The sequence below is a fragment of the Drosophila teissieri genome, chromosome X (assembly GCF_016746235.2).
Source record: "Drosophila teissieri strain GT53w chromosome X, Prin_Dtei_1.1, whole genome shotgun sequence".
NCBI lineage: Eukaryota > Metazoa > Arthropoda > Insecta > Diptera > Drosophilidae > Drosophila > Drosophila teissieri.
This window is the reverse complement of record NC_053034.1, coordinates 11671453-11685615: the sequence shown is the minus strand read 5'-3', so window position 1 is coordinate 11685615 and position 14163 is coordinate 11671453. Positions and strand designations below refer to the sequence as shown.

The window sequence follows — 14163 nt, the reverse complement described above, 5'->3', positions numbered from 1 at the left end:
TTTTGTGACGATTTTTATGGCGATGGTCGCTGGAGATGGACAATCGGAGCCGCAAATCAAATCAAAAAACCATCTCTAGATCAGCGCGATATATCGAATGCGATTCGACACTAGATGGGAAACTTGGGAATGGTAGAAAACCGTGCTATTGAATAGCAAAGACATAAACCGGAACAGAAGCTGCCAGAAAATAACGTTATTATGATTTAAATAGGTTCAAGATAATTATGCGCAAACCAAAAACCTGCAATAAAACAATTAAACAAAGTATGATCAACATATACTGCACCTATCCCACCCAAATAGTCATAAACTTCTTTAATTTTACAACTCGACCGTCATTTTTATTTGTATTTTTATGGTAAATCATTAAATTTAATACAGAAATTAGCAAAAAAAAAATATAAGGGGGCAATCAATCATTATTCATGACACGCATTAATAAGTACAGTTAATAAATTAAACAGTAGCGTATAATTGAACTAAACTAACTGTGAGCAGCGGGCGAGACTAATTTTTAGTAGGGGGTTTTACGTGGTACAGACAGGTGTTTTATTTCGAGAGTACACTGCAAGAAGTCGGTCAGCGCTTCTCCCACTGTAATTTGGAAATAAATGCAATATTAATTTAAATATAACGATTCAACTGTTCTCCTTCTTCACTTTCCTCTTCTTTTTTTTTCATTTTTAGTATTTACACAGAGTTTACATTCAAGAATTACATAGATTATTTAATAATTGTTTAATGTTTTTAATAATTTCTTTTGCATTTTTCAACACATTTTGGCGTTGTAACTTTTCCTCCAACCGGCAAACTTTGAGTTTGGCAAACAATTGTCCATAAATGGGCCCTGCACTAGGCAAACGCCGAATAATTTTAAGCGATTTAAAAAAAATTAGAGTAGCACCTAATAAGTGTGGATTTTCTCTGTATTCATTTTCCATGCCTGGGCTGCTGGGGGCGTGGCAGTATTGGGCAGCTCTCGGCTCTACATTCTCCCCTTCTTTCTCGATTCAGAACTTATTACTTCGATATTTCCATATTGGCTATCACTCACATTCAAACAGTGCTCATTCACTCAGTCAATTCGTTTCACTCATTCACTCACTTAGCCTAGGTTCCTTTCGACTTCTTCATTTCGCTTCCTTAGTACAGATTAATATAGCACTTGTGTAACTTTCCTCGAAATTTTTGCAAAGAACAAAAACACAAAAGTCTAAAAATGATCAAAAAAATGTGTGTGTTTGTTAAAGTTTAAAAAAAACCTTTACGCATTAGAAAGTTCTTCATGTCGTGACTAGGCAAGTTTAAATGTGTTGTTTTCTAACAATGTTCTCCCTCATGTTTTCCAAGCAGCAGTCTGATCCCCCAAATAGTTATACATATATGTATATTCTATATAGAGGGGATTATCCACTGGCACCTCCCGTGTCGACATCGCATGGTTTAAAACTCGACTAAGCGCTCGATTTTAGTACGTCTTAGAGCCGTTTCGTTGTTTTTAGTACGTTGTGGTTTGGTTTTAGTGCGATGTTAGAAGTATTTCGTGGCTGTGTTAGTTCTCTTGCTACGATCGCTGCCTTCGCTAAACTGGAGGACCTGGAGACCTGGAGCACATCCTGACACTCTACAGGTGCTCGTCGCCGTGGTATCCATTCCTCAGTGGCTGCCGCTCCTGCGAGTGATCCGTTGGCCGGTTGCGGTTAAAGAAGCCGCACTGTGGGGGTAAATAAATAAGATATTAAATTAATTTTATCTCACCTAATTTTAACTCACCTTGTATAACAGCCAGACAAGCAGCAGGAAGATGAGGGCTCCGGCACAGGCAGCCAGGACGACGACCCACAGAGGCACCACATCGGGCACCTGGAGCGGTTCCGGTTCCGCCTTGTAGAAGATCTCGTGCGTCTTCACGATGGCATCCTTGGGCGCTCCGATGAAGGGCAGCAGGGTGACATTGGCCACCGCCAGGGTGGACACATTGAGTGGCACGTTGGAGGCCAGCTTCTCCATCGTCTTGGCCACCATGCGTGCCCGGATGGCCACGAAGGCGGCGTCGCCGTCCTCGGTGCCCAGATTGGTGACCACGCAGCGGATGGTCTTGCACCTGGCCGACTGGCAGGGTGAGTTTAGGTCGATCTGTTGCGGCTTCTCCGCCTCCGCCTCCTCATCCTTATCGTTGGATCTCCGCAGGCGGCGTGTGCCGGAACTCGAGCTGGAGCTACTGCTGCTGCTCCAGTGTCCAGGTGTTGCCTGCTGCAGGTTGTCCTCGTCGTAGAAGTCCTCATTCTCGCGGCCATAGTAGGGTTTGCTGCCCGAGGAGTAGGTCACATGGTGGGTCTGATAGCCACCGGGTTGGCCACTGTACTGCGTCTGTCCCTGGTAGGATGTCTGTCCCTGGAAGCCCGGATTACGAGCCTGGAACTGGGCCTGGTTTTGCCCCTGGTAGTGTCCCTGGTTGGCATTGGCCTGGAACTGACCCTGGCTTTGGCCCAGACTCTGGCTGGGATTCTGGTATTGACCCTGACTCCGGTACAGCTCGCTGTCCACGTTGCCTCGGTTTAGGGTGCCCAAGTCCAGAGTACCGGTATGGAAATTGTTGTTACGCCCGCCAAATTGCGATTTGTCGTTGAAGGAAACCGGAGATCCCAGTCCAGATCCTCCGGAACCGGCCAAAAGGAGTTGCTGATTCTGATGCTGCTGCTGCTGTCCTGGCCAAGATCGGTAGTTGGAGGAGGAGGACGAGCTGCTCGTGTGCTGCACTGGTCCGGCCATCTGGATGTGACCCTGGGTGCTGTGGCCACGCAGTTGTGCCGATGGAGCACCCGAGCCGTAGGAGGAGCTGCTGGTGGAGTATGTACTGAAGCTGGACTGATTAACTCGTGGTTCCTGGACCGCCTGACTGGCGCGATCGCGGTGCACGAAGGATGCATCTCCAAGCGCCTCCAATGTGTCTTCCTGCCGCCGCTGCTCCACTTGCTTGGGACTCAATTTGTCACCCGCATCGGTGCTATTGCTGACCAGGACTCCTCTTACGAATCCCTCACCGCTGGCCTTCTCAATGAGCACACTGCCACCGCTGGAAGCCGAGGAGCTAGACGATTGGCCAGAGGCCTGGGCCGAATTCCAAATGGCTCCCTGGGCCTGCAGATAGGACTTCTTCACCAGCTTCTCGTCCAGCAGCAGATTGTACTCATTGTATGCCACATCGTCGCACTGGATCTTGCCCCCGGTCTCTGGTTGATTCAACAGGTACATCAGGGTATCCCCGACGATTGTCTCGTAGGGCAGATGGATGAAGACCTCCGCCTCCTCGATGATCGAGGGACGATTGTTGCGGATCTCGTAGATGTGCACCACCTGGGGTCCAATTTCCTCCTCCTTCGTGGCATTATTCAAGGCTATGTAGTCGTCGGCCTTGTACAACTGGTAGTCCGGCAGGGAGGTGCCCTTGATGTCCAGGTCCGTGTCCACCCAGATGCCCACGCTCTGGCGGATCTTGTTGTCGTAATCGGAGCCGGGTTTCTCCAGGTTCGTGGAGTTGGCCTCCCAGTAGAAGTCGTAGCTGGACGAGCTGCCGTACTTCTCCTCCGGCACCAAACTGATCTTGAAGTGTGCCTATAAAGATTTGTATAAGTCGGTATTAGTTTATGCAAAACTTATAAATAACAAACTTACAATCTTTCCGGACTCCAACGGGTTTCCAATGTCGCACTTGAGTGTGTGGTTGTTCTCCGGCGTGGGCGGCGAGCAGGTGATGGGCGTGTCCTTCTTCTCGCCCAGCTGCTGCAGCTTCCTGAACTGAAGATCCGGCGGGGTGATCATGTAGAAGGCAGCCTCGAAGGCATCCTCATTGGTGTTCGAGATAAGGACTTCGATGACCAGAGGTTCGGGTGAGCCAAAGAGATACTTGTCCACAGTGCTGTTCCACAAACAATAGAGATATTACTACCAGGAACGTCTGAAGGAGGTTATGCCCTTTGACTTACCTGACTTTCAGCTTGAGATCTGGCTCGCAAATGTTGTCGGGTCCACAGTTCTTCTGAATGTTGATGGCATCGCGCAGGACGATCTCCCGGTTCTGATCAATCACCGGCTCAAGGATGCTCCTCCTGTGACGAACCATCGGGTCCAAGGGACGACTACTGCGCAGATTGTAGCGGGCTTCCACCTCCAGAGGCGTCAGCTTGTCCTGCACCTTGTCCAGCAGATAGACGGTCTCATTCAGACAGTACTTCTGGCCATAGTTCAAGCGGATCGTCTGGTTCCTGATGTTCTTGCCCTCATCCCTAATGAAGAACATGCGGGGATTGGGCAACTTCTTGGCGTCCAGCAGCCAGGACACATCGAAGTCCAGTTGCTCGGGCAGATAGCGACCCGTGTAGCTCCAGCAGGTGGTCAGTAGCATGCAGGGCACCTTCTTGTGATCCCTCAGCAGCTGACAGCTCCTGTCGTCCAGACTGATCAGCTTCGAGTTGCTGGCGAAACTGGTTTCGGCATTAACTGCGGCCACAGGTCGCGACTTGAAGATGAACACCTGGTCGGAGCTGTAGGCGCCCACGGCGAGATCCGGATAGGTATTGCCGTCCATGTCCAGACCGCCGGACAGGGCGAAGCCGAATGTTCGCGGGTAGGGAGCTCCCTCCACCAACTGCTCGGACTTGATGATCTGCGACGGCTTGGGCAGTGGACCCATCGGCGAGCCATGGAAGATGTAGACCACGCCACGACCCTCGGGTCCGTCGTAGGGAGCGCCCACGGCGAAGTCACCATAGCCATCGCCATTCACATCGCCCAAGGTGGTCAGGGCCAAGCCGAATCTGCCCTTGCTGTGGTAGCCATCGCGAATGTGCTCCGTGGTCCAACGCTTCTCCTCGGTGGGCCCGCCCTGCAGCAGGATATACACCCTGCCCACGTCGTATTTGCCCTCGACGTTGTCGGGATCCGTGTACATGGGAGCACCGATAAGCAGATCATCCAGACCATCGCCATCCACATCGCTGGTGGCCAAGGAGTAGCCAAAGTACTCGCCAATCTGACGACCGGTGATATTGAAGATGTTCGCCATGTTCCAGCGATTGACGACGATCCTGCCCACGAGATTACCACCTCGGGGCATTCCAATGGCCACATCCTCGCTGTGATCGCCATCGAAGTCACCGGTGACCATCGAGTAGCCCAAATAGGAGTCATCGTTCACCGAGGCACTCTCCGAGGTGGAGAACACCTGGTTCTCCGGCTTGGTCACATCGTGGGAGCTGGCCAAACCTGTGAATCAGCGGAAAACACTGCGATTATTCTCCGGGGAAGAAAACCCTTCTTTTTTCTGGTGTTTTAAGGTGAGTTGGTTTGGCTTCAGTTGCGGTCAGAATAATAGAATATTAACTTTTGAACTCCAATTTACTAACTAATTCCAATAACTAAATCTTTTTGTTACTTCTTTTATCTAGTTTTGTGACCGCAACTGTTGGCGCTAAATGGCTATGGGCATGCTGGGCAACAACAAACAACGAAATCAACGATGATGGGCACATGGTAAGATGGCACATGGATCTTTGTTTTTTAACTACTCCCAGCCAAGGAAGCCACAACAACAATTACCACAAGATACTACGCTACGGTTTTGGATGATTACGTGTGTATGTGTGGGTGGTTACAGGGGACACTACCAACAGAAACATGCTTGGAGAGCGTGCAGCGATTACGGTTAGTGAGCATTCCCAGTTAGTACAGTCAAAACCAGATATAAACTACATGCACTACAGCTATAAGCTAAGCGGGTTGTGGGCGAGACAAAAGGGACGACTTGGTACAGGCAGCAAGAGAAATAACAAGTAATATTATTCATATTTCATTCTTAAATATATAATTTGTAATATTTCCCTCTTTGCACTGGGACACTGGAAATAATTCATTTATTTATATCTTTAATTTCTAAGAAATCGTTGACTATAAACGTTCTCCGAAGTAAGAAGCCCCTCTATTGAAAAAATATGTTGCATACTTTCAAACAGCTCTTAAATGAATATTACATTATGGCCATTATAACCATATAATCTCTCTTTGCCGTTCCGTGACTCCTTTGCCACCCCTTTAGGAAAACCCCATAGTTGGGTGAAAGAGAAATTATTTTATATTATTTTATCATATTTTAAACAGCTAAATAAAAAGAACTTCTCTTTCGCCCAAGTTTCCCAAAAAGAGTAGAGTTGTTAGGGCAACAACCATTTAAGCAGATTTCAGCAAAGCAACAGGTACTATAAGTATCTTTTTTTTTTACCGTATGGAACCACATAAATTAATAAGCGCAGCCTTTTTCTATCGAGTTTTACTGCAAGCCATCGCACAAATCTATAGAGTTTGCTTTATTTCGATGGATTGCCAAAGGGGTTTTCTTATATGCATGATTGATGTTGGATAGAGCTTTCATGAGGTTGATGTGGTATTTTATTTTTGATTATCAGACACCGTTAATGGTACTCTCATTGGAGTTGCGTGTGTGTGAATGTATGGGTGTGGGTGTTTGTGTTTGTGTTTAGGTACTTTTTTTTTAAAGCTGGGTTAATGTTCGTAGGTACAGTTTCGGTTGAGTTTGAGTTTTGAGTTTTGAGGCAGTGGGTGAGAAGCATAGTTGCTGTTTGTATTTTTGGTTTATTTATTTTTGATTTTTGGCGTTTTTATTATTATTATTACCTCCAGTGCCGAAGGGCTGATAAAGAGGCGGCTTAAATGGAAACGCGGCATCGGGCGGTATCGAGTAGGTTTGTCCTTTTTATGGTTTTTGTTTTCGGTATATCGGGAGTTTGTTTGTTTAAATAGCAACAATGGTTGTAGGGAAGATTGTTGATTGGGATTCGGTAATCGGTATTCGGTATTGGTTTACGGGTTCGGGTGATCGAGTGGTGCGGTTCGGTTTCGGTTTTTTGGGAATCGGTACAGAATGCATTTCGCATTTTCATATCAATTTCGGTACAAAATCGCATGCATTTTGCCCCGACACACGGGAGATTGATTGGGTGTAGAGTGAGACAGAAGGTGGAGGAAGGAGCAAAAAATATAAAGAGAAAGAGAGAACATAATTTTGATTAATCAGATCAGGAAGAACATGACGCGTTATACGGTAAAGGTACAGTTACAGTTACAGTTACAGTTACAGTTATAGATACGATTATAGTTACAGTTACAGTTACAGTAGAATTCGTGTATCAAATACGGTACAGTAAATGCAGCTAACTTCAATTGGGTTAAGTATACATTAAATTACGATTAACAATAATACGATTTACGGTTATAATGCTGACTCCTGCTGTCGAGTTGTAGATGATATCGGAGTTAGCAAAATTTTGATTTTAATTTTAATGTACCTTACGGAACAATTTCGTATTATACTAATCTAGTTAGCTTCTGGGAGCGACAACAGTGCGACGTTAGGCCAATTGGGGTTAAACGAATTGGAGGACAACAACTCGACAACACAATATACATACATATATGAATGTACGTCACAAAACTTAGGCAACTTTATTTCTGTGATAAGTGTGCACTTAATAATTCTACCTAAAATGCACATAACTATTACTTTAGTAACTAAAGTTTGGTTATATGTTTTTTGAGAAATTTGATATAGCAAAAAAACGTTTTCAGATACACACTTATCTTTACTTAGAAAGATACAATTTGACAAAAAGAGAACGCTTTTATATAATTTGATCCTTATACCTAAGGATATTTTATCGACTAGACGACACTACAATACGACATGCACTTTAGACACATCTAAGATACAGCTAAATTTGGCATTCCATCTTCTACAGATGCATATTTGACTTAGTCCACTTAGATCTACGGATCGAGTGTTAGAGACTTTGGAAAATGGGTATTACGGTACAAACACATATAATTGGACCCATATTATTTGGATAGTATCCATCATTTCAATTCGTATCTCTGTGAAAGTTACTAAGGTTACGGACTTTCTAAAGATACAAATTAAAGAAACACACGAAGGGGTAGGAGTAAGATAAACTAAACTAGGGGATACTATGTTAATGCAATCACTTTGATTTTGTACATCGGAAGGCAGTCAAAATTCAATACTTTCGTGGGCTTCATAGCTAGGGGAAGGACGAAGACAAATGCTAAATGCTAAATGCTAGATGCTAAATGAAAACGGGGATAACGAAATTCAAATTTCAAACCAGACTACGTGTGTGTTTGTGTGTGTGTTCGTGTGTGTTTGGGATCGTCTAGGGTTTAAGGATATTACTTATAGTTCTAGCTATGTCTAAATACATTGGATCAATGGATCAATTTCGGTCGCCTCATTGAGACACGAGATACTAGAAATAGCAGCAACATCAAAATACATACAGTAAAGTAACTCGTCTCAAGAGACAAAAGTTATTGAGGTACGGATAAATAAATAAATAAATAAATAAGAAGTAGAACAACGGTACACGGTACATGTGGGAAAAACGTGCACTTACCTTGCCAATACCAACTGCCAGGTGCGCCAATGAACAAACGCGAGCCATTCTGCAACGGGAGAAAAGAGGTTACAAATACTCGTAGATAGTTATATGTACAATATGTATGTGTGTATAATAGTCAAATCGAATGCTGGGGATGCAATTGTGAATGCAAATGCTATGCCACGATCCCAACGAGGTGCCAACTAAACGTGCCCACGTCCGTCCGTCCGTCCGTCTTATCCGAATCATTCCATGCATATAATAACTCAATGAAGTCCACAAAAAAGAAAATGAAAAAGTGAGAAAAAGAGAACGCTCTGAAGATCTGGAGATCGGATTTGGTTAATTGACGCACTGGGGATACTCTTGCAAATTATATGAAATGTATGTTATGTATACTATGGTCTTAAAAAATAACCTATGAATGTGTATAGAAGTATGCACCATTATGTTTTGATCTGTGCTGCATAATTTTAGACACATATACTAAGATGATCTAGATGATCTTGGGTTTAAATCAATTTAATTTATTTGAATAGTTTATTACTGATATCAAAGGCTTTAATGCTTGCCTATATCCCCCGCTCTGTGATAGGGTATACCGGGTATGCCCAATGAATACTTACCCCGTTGACCGCTGCACTGAATCCAGCCTGACACGAGCCCTGGCGATGATAACCCCAGTTGTCTGCAACGAGAGATGGAAATGCATCGCATAAGTGATTGGGCAAAAAAGAAAAAAAAGAAAAAAGAATGGGAGGCTGGGGCAAGGGGAATGCCAGTCACACGCAGTTGACCATTTAGGCATTGTGCGATTTCATCATAAATGTTCGCAGGGCCACGGGGCCGTTTTTTTCCGAAAAAGGGGAACGGTGTGTGGGACAATAAATTGCAAATAATTACCGATGCAATGCAATAAATTGCGCTGCTATTTGTCAGACGCTGGACGAGAGTTGGACGAGCGAGTTGGAGCAACATAAAAGGATTAGAGCGCGCCTTTGGGGCAAGATCTTTGCCTGCCACAGCGATGGACATTGAAATGAAAACACAACAATAAAGGCAGCCCCAACTGCCTGCGAGCGGCAAACAAAAAGATCAAGACGAGGCCCGAAGTGGAGACGGCATCCGCACACATATCCACAAACACATCCACATCCCCATGCACAGTCACACATCCTTTTGTTGGCCCCGCCTTTTGTTTGTTTGTTTGTTTGTTTGTCCGGCAAAGTGTCTGGCGAATGTTGCCTTGCTACCAAATACGAAATCACGTAACATCAGCAAAAAGATCAACAAGAAACAAAACGGCAGTAAGTCGAGTGCTAGGATACCCTATTACAATGCTATCAAAATAGTTGCACGCTGCGAAACTTGTGGCGCCCCCGGGTGGGCATTTTACTATGTCGCCCAATGTTTAATTTTACCTCTAATGTAATGCAATCAAAATGGGGTTTTCTTTCACGTGCTCTCCATATCTTTGTCAAATTAGTACTATCCTGTTTTCTGGAAAGGGTATTTCCCGCCACACCAACGACTTGATGTCACATGCGCGGATAAAAGCCAGGCCTCCAGCTAAAAAGGGGGAGAGGGGGCAGGAAAGGGGGGACTTGGAGCAAAAACAACAGAGAAATCAACAGGCAGATCGTGCGTTTGATCAAATTAAACGATAACAATTTGTCTCGAAGTGTTTCAATTTGAGCTCAGCGACAGCAGCGACGGCAGCAACATGTTGCTGCTGGCACCGGCAATCGCATAAGTCAACTCTTTTACCCCTTTTTTGTTGTTTTTTGTCTTTTTGTCTTTTTTTTTGTATAATCGTAACGCACACAGGTCCTCCGCGTACGTGAGCATACCCATGGCATTGTCTTCGCAGTTGTAGTAATTCCCATAATAAAATCGCCCCGTCTTGAATTACAATTAGTTTTTAGCAAGGGCACGCAGAGAACTCCGCTCCTTTGCCGACATTTCAACTTGGCTTGGTCACTCGACTCAACTCGACTCGACTCGATTCGATTGTTTTGTACTTTGATTTAGCCCTCTTTTTTTGTACTGCCTGCCCTGTGTTTCCTTTAACTATTTAGTTTGGCATTTTGTGCGTTAAGTTGGTATTTATTGCTTTCAGTGATGTCGGAATGTGCTCAACCAACCAACCGACTGTCAGGATGAGTTGCTGCTGCTGCTGCTGCTGCGGCTGCTGATGTTGCTGCCGATGTTGCTGCTAATCATTTCACAACAACAGCATTAATAACGCAACCAACTGGCCACTGGGAATCGAGTTGGCCCATTCGTGTGTGTTTAGAATCTATAAATCGCCCTTGGCCGGGCCAATTTGGACGCGGATTGAGCAATCGCCGCATATGAGCTCATGCAACTGGTTCAACAGAAATCTAGCCAATAAGGCGATCATAAAAATGTAAAACCAACTATAACATATTAAACAAGCATATTAAATTCTCCAAATAAATGGCAGTTCATTTTCACAGTCTTATGAGACTGCTATAAATTAAGCCCATAACTCAAAGTAAAATCTAAGATTTATATTTATATTTTAAGCCCCTTTAATGCTTTGTAAATTCCATGAAAATGGAAATTATATTCAGCTTTTCCCACAAAACACTCTAAATAATTTATTGCATTTTTTTTTTAGTAAGAAGAGCTCTCTGAAATGTGACTATCCTACAAAACGTGTTCCATATGCAGTTGCAAACTATCATTAGAACTACATGGACCAAGTACTTAATAATGAGACATTTTGCTGAATGAATCAGTCTACTACAGCTCACTACCTCAATTGACTCAGACTTTGAACCAAATGCAGTGTACCTCGCAATCATATTGCTGGCCATTCCACGAACCACTAAGCAAATAAGCTATAAAACTGAAAGTTGAAATGGGCAAAGCAATTCTTCCGTATGATAAACTAGTTCAAGAGTCACAACCCCGACTAATGGCCATATGCTAGCCCCCATATAGAAAGACTCATACGTAAACACACATATTCATACATGTATATACGGATATAGCTCCTTAAAAATCCGAAAGATATATGCATATAGACACGCCAGTTGAATGCTTTGCATCTGCGAGGCGCTGCTAAAAATAATCACACCTCATCGAAACTTTGCGGAGGAGGAGGACGCGACTGCCCCATGTGTGCTCGCACATACTACATACTACATATATAATATATGTACCTATATGACCATTTATATAGACCTAGATATAGTCGGTATAAAGCGATGACTAACCAAACAAATTTGGCAGGCTGTCCCAGAATCAACGAACAACAAGAAATGCGTAAAAATAATAAAAACAGAATAAAATAGAAAGCAAGGGAAAGTAATGCTGAGGTAAAAGCTAGAAAAACAAAATGCATCAGAACGAGAGAAATAAAGCTACAAAACTACAACATCGAATTAAATATTTTTAGATTTACAAACACCGCACTAGGAAACTACACAGAATGGATATGTTTTTTCTAGTTTTCCGCGGTGCGCATTTGTCGGCTGTCAAGTCGCATAAATCTTTCAGTCCATCTGGAGATGGGTGGAGATTTTCTGGGTTGCAAAGGTTTACGATTGGATCTGCTGTTGCTCTTGGTTTATGCCTCCAAATGACGTCGAATTAGTCACTTAGCGCTAAGTTGTGTTGGAGAAATGAGCGAACATACAGAACTTCACTTTCAAACAGCTGCGATCTTAAGAGAAGCTATATTTCGGTCACGTTCGAATAATAAACTTTGTAGTCCAAACATTAAAGGTTCTTTTGAAGTTATCGGACAATGGATTAACTTTTACTTAACTCGTGTACTTACAGGTATATACGATATCTTCTTAAAAATCCTTGTAATTGTGGAAAGTGTTTTTAAAAATATTTGAATATTTTAACAAGCTGCCTAAAATCGACTCTTATGCTGCAACATGTTGCAGCCAACTAAATTGTGGCCAAGGCGATTGTGGGGCACTCTCGACGTTTTTCACTTTCCCTAAAGTAGCCGTTATTCGATACGCTCGGGTATTACCAAAAAAAGAAAAAAAAATGAAGCTAACTACAAGTATAGTACACTAAAGCAACAAAAGCCGAAGGAATGCCAGCGACTGACAGTTTGAGTTTCGCTTTTCAAGGGATTCCCTGCCGCTCGAATTACAGAATCACACCGAATCCCAGCGAATCGGAGGTCGAATTAGGCCCATTGGTGTGGGTTAATGCTAATCCCGTTCCCAGTCCCGGATCGATACTCACTTGTCCGGCAGGGGGAGACCTCGTGGAACTCCTCGAAGTTGTGCGAGGTGAAGCAGGTGCCCACGGGATCAATGCGGAACGCCCTCGATGGCGTCATCGTGTGGAACACATAGCGCGGTGCACAGGCCTGCAATGGGAAATGGGGAAAATCATTGGAGATGGAGTGCATTACACGGTGGCAAATAAGCTGTAGATATTGAATAATACTTAAGTGTAAGAATTTCCTACTAAGATATGCATGCAAAACTAATTTGTATTTAAATAGATCATTTTTGGTGGCTACATTATAAATCCCTTCACTTTATGCGTATTATTTATTAAAATTACTCAAATTTAATATTTATTATGTTTTTTTTCCGGTGCCGGTGAAGGAGGCGGGGGCAGGCATGGAAATTATTTGGTGAAGATGTGAGACAATGGCAGGCCACGGCAGAAACGGCAAAGGCATGGAGTGGTGGCCCTCCTAAAATGGCCAAAGCGAATTAACAGACCCCATATCCCCCAGGCACAGTGGGACCATTTATTTAATCCTTGGATGAATTTAGGATGGAATGAATGATAGAACTTTAAGATTTATATTGTCATAAGCAAGAACTTTAAGAGCTACCACTTATACGAATTTCTATTTAACTACATTTAACTGGTTCCTGTTTTTTTTCACCCCACTTCTTTTCTTTCCTTTATCAATTTCTGCATTTTTTCGCAGTTACTGGGTCCACTGTGCTCGGGGAGTGAGTTAGCCTCGTCGCATTGGATCGCTTCGCATCGCAGCAGATCTGTGGGTTTATATAGTTTTATAATGTATAAATGGCTGGCAGTTGGACATAAAACACGCACGAGACTCGAGGTCTCAGCCATCTCTGTCGCAGTGCCGTTCCAAATATGGTCAGCGGTTTGCGGAGCTTGTGGCATGGGGCATGAGGCATTGGGTATGGGGCAGGAACAGCAAAGTGAAGACGTAGGCAGAGGGCAGAAGGCAGGAGGCATCAACATCAGCGTCAAGATCTTAGGCCTGGCCATTGTCTCCGCAGTGCAATTACTTTTACAAATTTATACATATTGTGCCATTTATGGCAACCAGTGGCTCTCTGTATCTGTCGCTTTTCCGCCTGCTCCATCCACCTCCTCCAGCCGCCTGCTCCATCCTGCTCCATCCTCCTCCATGCTCCTCCTTTTGGCAACTCTGACATAAACTCAAAATGACGCGCTATCGCCAAAAATGCATGCTGATCGGATATCGGATGGAAGCGGATGGAGAGGCTGAGCCATTCAAATGCCCCATTGAATCACAAATCTATGGGCCAGGCCATATTATGCAAGCAGGCGCAGAAACGGGCAACCGAGAAAAATATCAAAAAAAAACAAGAAAATCACAGTCCAGCTATCCCTACACTTGGCGAAAGTTGGGTCAACTCCAAATGAAATTAGAACAAAACCAGGGGCAAAACTCATG

The 14163-nt window shown here is 44.1% G+C and overlaps 1 protein-coding gene across 4 annotated transcripts in view; it reads right to left on the bottom strand.

Moving 5' to 3' along the window:
• Positions 1-338: 338 nt before the first annotated feature.
• LOC122624959 (integrin alpha-PS2) overlaps positions 339-14163 on the bottom strand; it is a 31437-nt gene continuing 17612 nt past the window's right edge. For 3 of the 4 annotated variants that reach the window (XM_043804762.1, XM_043804764.1, XM_043804763.1), the window contains exons 5-12: positions 12711-12837; positions 9098-9159; positions 8487-8535; positions 6694-6768; positions 3990-5268; positions 3679-3922; positions 1777-3618; positions 339-1717 (exon numbers count right to left, since the gene is read on the bottom strand). In XM_043804762.1, coding sequence (XP_043660697.1) covers positions 1628-1717; positions 1777-3618; positions 3679-3922; positions 3990-5268; positions 6694-6768; positions 8487-8535; positions 9098-9159; positions 12711-12837 — 3768 coding nt within the window. In that variant the 3' untranslated portion in view covers positions 339-1627. The remainder of the gene's footprint in view (positions 1718-1776; positions 3619-3678; positions 3923-3989; positions 5269-6693; positions 6769-8486; positions 8536-9097; positions 9160-12710; positions 12838-14163) is intronic. The other variant, XM_043804761.1, reaches the window with a different exon arrangement.